We start from the raw sequence: 8330 nt of genomic DNA on the forward strand, positions 1-8330 counted from the left end.
TAGAATAGATTATGAATGTATGAGATTGACGTAATCAATCGTCGTCGTCGTCGTAATCAAACGTCAATCTCATACATTCATTATCTATTCTATTGAACTTTACGCTAATACAAAGCCACTTGTCTAGGGGGGGCAGAATTTTGTTTAAATTGTAGATGAACATCGAAAAAATACCATTTTGAGATTATTTAAATAAAAACATTTATTCATACAACATCAAGATCTATTTGACTTGTACTCCTTTAAGTGTCGGTGCTACTATAGGCCCTTTACCACGCACAACTAAAGGACTGCCTTTATAACAAGCAACTTTGTGTTGGTCAGTCTTGAGATCAGGGGCGCAGGTCTCAAATATCTTCTTTTTAGGGTTCATTTGAGGTTCTGGCTGACGTGGGTAGCCATCACATGACACCAGGTCACCAGGGACTGCTCCACTTGGTGGTAATAGAACCTCAACTTTTTCAGGTGACGAAGCACACATTACCATGGCCTCTGATGTCACACCACGCATCTAAAAAAGAAAATCAGATTAGAATTTGTATACTGACATAAAAACTTTCTACTTATGTACATGATTAAAAGTATATACCTTTACTGGTTTTAAATTACACAGAACCATTACTATTCTGTCTCTCATTTCTTCAATTGGCACATGATTTACGAGACCTGATACAACTGTGCGAGGATTGTCTTCACCACAATCAATCTTCTCAACATACAAACTGTCTGCATCAGGATGCTTATTAATATCTATAATTTTGCCTATTCTAAGGTCCAACTTCCTAACATCTATAATAGTGTCTCCAATAGATTGAGAGTTTTCAACTTTTTCTTTCTTCTTGGCTGGTTCTTTTTCTTTCTTTACTTTTTTAGTATCAGGTGCATTTATTTCTTGGTTGTCACTGTTTGGTGTACTACAAACGGCAACAGCTTTTTGACCGGGCAATAGATATTGTTTCTTTCCATGCAATGTCTCAAGCCTTATGAGTTCTGCCTTAGCAGTTTCAACTTTCGATACAAGAACAGCATTTTCTTTAGTAAGTTCTTGTATTTTTTCTTGAATTTTAAACTTTCTGACTTCTTCCAACTGGAAAATGATACATTTATTTAGTAAACAAATAAAGCTTTTTGAAATATTTTGAGAAATGTGCAATAAAAATTACGGTTGTTACCTTATGTTTTAATTCTGATAACCTGCGCTCGGCAAGTTCTGAATTGTTTAAAATTTTCGTTGAAAGATTAACAGACATGTTCCTTACGAAGATTCTTGTAAACATATAGATTTAAAACGATTTCTAAATACTTGGAAACTTAACCTACAAAAATATGTGTTATATTATATATATCAAATTCTAAATGTCAGAGTTGGCCGATTGGCAGGATTGGCTGCCTTACCTGGAGTATTAATCAGTTCTTTAAAGAAACGAATCTTCAATGGCGGCGCTTATCATTCCCTCTCGCTCACACACGGCCGTACGGTATGCAAAGAAAAAAATGGAAAAATAAAATTACTAAAATGTATTTGATTTTCCCTATAATAGTTTTTAATCATAAATTTACAATAACAATTATGCATTTGCGAAAGTAAATAATGTTTTATTGGAATTTGACAAAATATGTTCTTTGGGAAAAGTTGTTCAGTTTTATGGGCATATTACAAGTATTATGGGGATTTTATTACATTCTGTATACGTTAATATGATAATTCATATAAATACACAAATACAATAACAAAAAAGTTTGCCAACAAACAATTTGAAATAATTAATAAAATAATTATCAATTTACGTTATTTTTATTTTCTTTTTTGATGATCCTACCATCTGTCAAAGTCAGCTTTGGCCGCCATTGAAGATTCGTTTCTTTATTGAACTGACTAATATTATACATTATAGCGGCAGTACACATGGGGCCAACGCGTTGGGCCAACGTGTTGGGAAAAAATGAAGGATATCAAGATTCCTGTTCACACATTGGCGTACAGATCATTCTGCATTGGCGCTTCAAGGATGGACGTAGTCCGTAGAAGTTCTTGCAGCCGCGGCAATTTATTTATACAGTGCGTTTAATTATTACGTACATGTGCATCAATAACAATGAATGTACTCTGCCGTCTGCGATGATACCATTTTCCAATCTCTATTGTCCTTTTTTATTTCTGTATAAATAAAACATTATTATGTTTAGATTTTTTCAAATGTTTAAAATGTGTACATTTTACACTTAATTTAATTTTAATTACCTATAAAACGAAACTTTAAAGATTATATAATATTATTATATTAAATGATAATATTATTTATGTAATAAAGCACAATTTGATCAAAACCACGCTCATTGTATATTGTTATTTAATTTTTAAGAACAAGTAACTTTTTAATACTATTTTACTCTTTTTATAAATATATTTTTTTTATCGCATTGTATGAAAGTGAGATAAGAAAAACATCTAGAATAATATAATAAATAGAAAATAAAACATCTGATTTATTGAGACTGGTTTTTATTTTTGTGTAGTTCATGCCGTGGATTCCAAATTATTCCTTCATGTCGATACAATTCTACGAATTGTAAAACCTCATTGCTTGTCCACATCGGCGCCTCGGGCCTCCATCGCTATTGGAACATGGTTAAACGTAAATTTCATTGACGCGCAACGATACTGTCTCCGCTGACGCGTAACAACAAACTGAACAAGACACCAACGTGTGAACGCTGTTTGCGGAGCGCGCCAAGATCCTTTGATGTGTGCACAAAAAACCGACAACATTCGGTTGGCCTGCCAATATTGGCGCCAACTAGGCTAATGAAGCCAACATACCGCTAAGTAGCTCTCTACACGTTGGCCCAACCCGTTGGCCCAACACGTTGGGCCCATGTGTACTGCCACCATTATACTCATATGATTGGCTGCTTTGAGCACCTTTGAGCTTTCTCATCTGTCATGTGTCAAATAGAAATTATGCATGTGTTCAAGAAAAATTATCTTTTTTCTGCTATGATTTTAATTTAATTTAAAATAAGATTTAATATTGCAAAGTTCTATCTAGTCTCTAGACCCATCTAGACATATTAAAAAGTATACCTATATAGTCATAGTTAGCAATAAATTATGAACAAAATCTAGAAACGTGTAAGATTATAAATTTTCAAGAAGCAGTCAACATTACCAGTGCAAACTTAGCACCCCATCTATGGAATTTTGGGTCGAAAATGACCTTGATCGTTAGGTCCCCGTTAGGTCCTTTAAGGTCCACCAATTTTTTCGTTAGGTCCCCTTTAGTTTTTTTTTAAATAATTTTTTAAATTTTAGGTATAAAAAAATTACACTTTAGCACCCCATCCATAGAATTTTGGGTCAAAAATGACCTTAATCTATAGGTCTTCGTTAGGTCCTATAAGGTCCCACAATTTTTTCGTTAGGTCCCCTTTAGTTTTTTTTTAAATATTTTTTTTTTAATTTTGGGTATAAAAAAATTACACTTTAGCACCTCATCCATATCAAAATTGGCGAATTTTATCAAAATCGTATTCTTTACCGTTAGGTCCGTATAGGTCCATCATTGAAATTGTTAAATTATTTATTTTATTAAAATCTATATATTTATAAGAAAGTCGTGTTAGTTACTCCACTTATAACTCAAGAACGGCTGAACCGATTTAGCTGAAAATTGGCAGGGAGGTAGTTTAGAGCCAGGAGAAGGATATAGGATACTAAATATGTACCACGGGCGAAGCCGGGGCACTAGTTATAAAATAATTCAAAACCTGCGCATGCGCCTTAGAGCATTAAGACATGCGCACATCATACATAAACAGCGCGAAATTTAAATTGGTATCGTTTCATTTATTAAATCAATAAATAAATCTATACTAGTCACGTCTGGTTCGAAAGATGAGACTGGCTTTTTATTTCGAAAATTTATTTGGCAACACTTAACAGTTAACTGTCATTAAAACCTGAGTTGTTGATGTGTCAAAGCTTGTCAAAGTGATTTTATTTTCTGCGATTTTAGCTTAGGATTTTAGTGATTTCTAATATGTAATTGAAAACTGAGTTGAAAACATGACGAAAACTTTAAACTATGATTAATAAATTTAAAAAGAAACAATTTCAAAGAGATGTAGTTTTCAAGGAAAAACACACAGTGTGACTTGATATTTTGATACTTTTCATCTTGATTGCATTGCACATTATATGATTTGTTTAATATTATTATTATTATTTTGCATGGATGATACCAGTAATCCAGTTATAAACTATTAAAGCAACAATATAAAATTGAACGATCTGTCCGTTCAAAATGTTTAAAGACACAAAATCAGTATCTCAACGAGATTTCTTCTATGACCGAACCATGTTATTCATGTTGAAGAGCAGTACAAAAAAAACAAGATGGAATAACTGCAGAAATGGAAGAGTTAATGATGTCAGAGATAATGATAGTGATTCTTATTCTTTATTCGCGGCTGAACGCGGCTTTTAGATTTAATATGATTATATTGATTAAACAAAATTTAATTGTATTTTATTATGTTTTTTATTACTTTCACTAGCTGTTCTTTTTTTTATCTGTATCAGATAACTGTACCAGATTACATATATATAATATTATATAGATGAAGAGTTTGTAGAGGTTGTTAATCTCTCAAAAAAACAAAGCTCGTAATAATAAATTAAAGTATCAAAACTTTATTTCCAACTATAACCTAAGTTACCATTAGGTTACCTTAATATGATGATTTTTTGAATTTGCCGCCTTTTCCAGTCTTATCTTTCGTTAGCCGGACTATCACCACAGTATCACCATATTTCCTACAGTATGGCGACGAATGTACTTGTGCAGAGAAACGGAGGGGAACTGGCGGGGGGTCGGGCGACGCGGGCCGCTTAATGCAATCACGCTGAGTTTGCATTAACTATCGCGAAAGGACGACGCAGTCGTATTTTTTGTGTAATAATTTTATTATACATAGGTACTTACATATTCTATTATGGCGCGCAAAAACTGTTCCGTTTACGGATGTAAATCTACATTGAAATCCCAGAAGGAAACAATATTTCAGAAAGATTGTATTAATAATTGTATCTGTTGAATTAAAATCAAAGCTATGTATATGTTGTCCTCATTATTTTCTAATCAGATTGTACATCCCAATGCGAATGCATTACTTCTTAAATGGTATAATATACAATTAAGAACATCCAAAAATAAAGTGTCCACGTAAATAATATTTAGCAGTGCAATATCTGTAATTATATATTTATGAACAAATGATTACATCAGATTTAATAATCGCAATTATTTTGAATGTACATATGAATAAATGATTTCATCATAATATTAATAATCACAATTGTTTTATTTCCCATTTGTTGCAACCCTAGCGTATTTTCGTGTGGCAGCGTAAGTACCTACGCTGGCGGCGGCATCGCGCGACATCAAAGGCGTTTCCTTACTGTAGGAAATAATATTGTAATACTGTGCTATCACTATCATTATTATATTATACATAGTATAAAACAAAGTCGCTTTCTCTGTCCCTATGTCCCTTTGTACGCTTAAATCTTTGAAACTACGCAACGGATTTTGATGCAGTTTCTTTTAATAGATAGAGTGATTCAAGAGGAAGGTTTATATGTATAATAACATCCATTAAATAGTGGAGAAGTACTGCTATTTTTGAGGTTTCTAATGTGATGTCGTAAAAAATTACCAGCCTTACTTATAAAAACTGACTGATCTGTTGCATAAACACCTCTCAGTTAAATAACTCTCAACTCCTTAAACAATGATTAAAATAATCAGGTACTTATAAACCTATCTCAGCAGTCTCTCAACTAAGTTACGTCAATATATGTATTTTTTTCTAGTAACATTATCGAAATAAAACCCGCTATTCACGTAAAACTTGACTAAAAATGTACTTTTTGACAAATATGAATGGTAGACTTTATTTTGTATGACGTTTAACTGACAGGATATTGATAACTTTCAAATTTCAAACATTTGTACAGATTTGAGATTTTTGATAAATTCAAATTCAGAATTCAGTTTTAATTTAAAATGAGTTCAATGATCAATAAACGTTCTCGTTCGACGAATTGGAGTGAGGAGGATAAGGTACGTAATGTACACAAGAAATCTAATAGAATGTACTTATTTCCTTACATGTTTTAATGCTTATTAATAAATATATATTGCTCTTTAGAAAGTGCTTCGAAAATAATTAGTGCTCGAGCGAGCACATATTATATTAGAGAATAAGGATACGTCGACTAATACAAATACAGCAAAAAAACTTGCATGGGAAGATGTTTTGTCTTGGTTATTTTAGTTTTACTTATTCTAACAGTTTCTTGTATTTAATAAATTGTTACAGTGTAATAACATTATTATTGTATTTATATTTCAGTTATAATATCATTTCACTCCATAAAAGGGACTTAAGCCAAATACAAAATCAGTGGAGGAATTTGAAGAAAGCTAAGGCTTCGGAACACAAATTTAGAACGGCAAGAAACATGACAGGCGGGGGACCTCCGCCACCAAGTCCTCCGCCTGAAGATCAAGAGCTTATAGCAGCTCTTCCTAATGAGTTTGTGGTTGATAACAATCCTTTCGATAGCGATGCAACACATGGCCAACAGGTTTATATTTTTTACATTTTCTACTGCTATTATTCCTTAATTTGGAATATCCATTAAGGGATAATAGCGCTATGCATATATAGTTTTTTATTGTGAGATTGAGTAATTATATTTTATATATTTATAGGAAGTTACTAAGGAGTCTGCTGATGATACATTGAAATTGAATGAAAATGATGAAAGCACTGCACATGCATAGGTAATCATATTATATAATAATTTGTATAATATTTTTATCAGTTATGTTATACAAAAATATCAGTATTATAAATAAAATTTATATTATTTTAAAATAATTATTATTTTTTTATTTTTAGCCTGAATTGCCAAATTTCTCCACTGAATTGCCACGTATAAATTCCTACACATCATATTTTCAAAGCTAAACCAAAAAAAACGTAAGTATGTAATGTTGAAAATAGAATTTCATGAAATTTCCTGTGCTTATTGTTCAGCTGTGATTTATAATGTTTAATGTTTATGTTATTTTTACAGTGGGAAATCAAATTCCAATTACGAGCATCAATTATTCCTCCTTGCAAAAAAAAGCAGGGAGGAATTAATGAAGCAACAACAAGAGTTGCATCTATTAAGAATAGAGCAAGAGAGGGAGCTTCACCTATTAAGAATAGAACAAGAGAGGGAGCTTCACGAGAAGAAGCTCCAAATACTTGCATTAGAGGAGGAATATTTAAAAAAAATAAATTTTGAAAAATAATAAAATATGGTTTTTATTGATTAAAATAAGTTTCAATATAAATGGCCCTGTTTATATTTTCGTCTTCATCTTCTATATTATCAGGGATAGTTGGATCGATTAATAATTGATTTTCAAGGCCTGAAGGATCTAGAAAAATACAAAATAAAGAATTAAAATATGCTTATTTTTTATGTATTGGCATTATTAAATATACTTTGTTTACATATTAGTTTGCACAAATACCTTGATTTAAAATAGACTCATTAAAGAGTATTGCTAAATTGTGCAAAACTGCACAAGCAACAATAGTGGTCTTGATCACTTGCAGAGACCCTCGCATTGTTTCGTTGAGTATGCGGAATCTTTGCTTCCACACCCCAAAGCAACGCTCTACAGTATTCCTCGTTCGTATGTGACTCAGGTTGTACCTTTCTTCTGCCTGTGTCCTTGGTCTTAATATTGGTGTTAGAAGATGCGAAGTACAAGGATACCCGCTATCTCCAATCAGCTTCCCATGAAATTCATTCTCCTCAAACCTCCGCTTTATTGAGCTTTCTCTATATATGCGGGAATCATGTGTACTTCCTCTCCAGTGACACACAATATCGCAGATTTTAAGGTCAGAGTCACATACTACCTGTAATTATTGTCATCAATATTATTATAAATTAGAAACACATAATAGCACACATAACAATGAAAATTTATTACTTTAAATACACTATGATCAAACTAAAATGTTATTGTACAATGTTCATACTTGAGTGTTAATGGAGTAATGTCCCTTCCTATTAACATAGTACTGTCCAGCCTCTCCACTCACTTTGCGTATCTTAATATGAGTGCAATCTATTGCACCAATGATACGCTTCATCCCGCATATTATGGCCTCAAATTTCCTAATTGCTTTGGCTTCCTCGGTTGAGTTCGACGGCATATTAATATAACGCGAACTTTTAGAAGCTAACGCAATAGCAA

The 8330-nt window shown here is 32.3% G+C and overlaps 1 protein-coding gene and 2 long non-coding RNA genes across 4 annotated transcripts; 2 read left to right on the plus strand and 1 right to left on the minus strand.

The window, feature by feature from the left end:
* Positions 1 to 183: 183 nt before the first annotated feature.
* AIMP1 (aaRS-interacting multifunctional protein 1) lies at positions 184 to 1342 on the minus strand. The gene is made up of 3 exons (XM_090109417.1): positions 1173 to 1342; positions 590 to 1087; positions 184 to 511 (listed from the first exon to the last, which is right to left on the minus strand). Exons 1-3 carry the CDS (start codon positions 1275 to 1277, stop codon positions 224 to 226), a joined length of 891 nt encoding a protein of 296 aa, XP_089965543.1. The 5' UTR covers positions 1278 to 1342; the 3' UTR covers positions 184 to 223.
* A 4708-nt stretch (positions 1343 to 6050) lies between these two features.
* Positions 6051 to 7011, plus strand: LOC149903032 (uncharacterized). Of its 2 annotated transcripts, none has more exons than XR_016457467.1 (4): positions 6051 to 6125; positions 6418 to 6652; positions 6780 to 6851; positions 6970 to 7011. It is a non-coding gene; the product is annotated as an uncharacterized LOC149903032 (long non-coding RNA). The 2 variants fall into 2 exon arrangements; XR_016457468.1 differs by lacking the exon at positions 6051 to 6125 and adding an exon at positions 6148 to 6329.
* LOC149903033 (uncharacterized) lies at positions 7012 to 7375 on the plus strand. The gene is made up of 2 exons (XR_016457469.1): positions 7012 to 7050; positions 7148 to 7375. It is a non-coding gene; the product is annotated as an uncharacterized LOC149903033 (long non-coding RNA).
* The last annotated feature ends 955 nt before the right edge of the window (positions 7376 to 8330 follow it).

Source organism: Colias eurytheme, chromosome 14, assembly GCF_061535395.1.
Source record: "Colias eurytheme isolate Ceu_HAF_F1 chromosome 14, ilColEury1 Martin Lab GWU primary, whole genome shotgun sequence".
NCBI classification, from domain to species: Eukaryota; Metazoa; Arthropoda; class Insecta; order Lepidoptera; family Pieridae; genus Colias; species Colias eurytheme.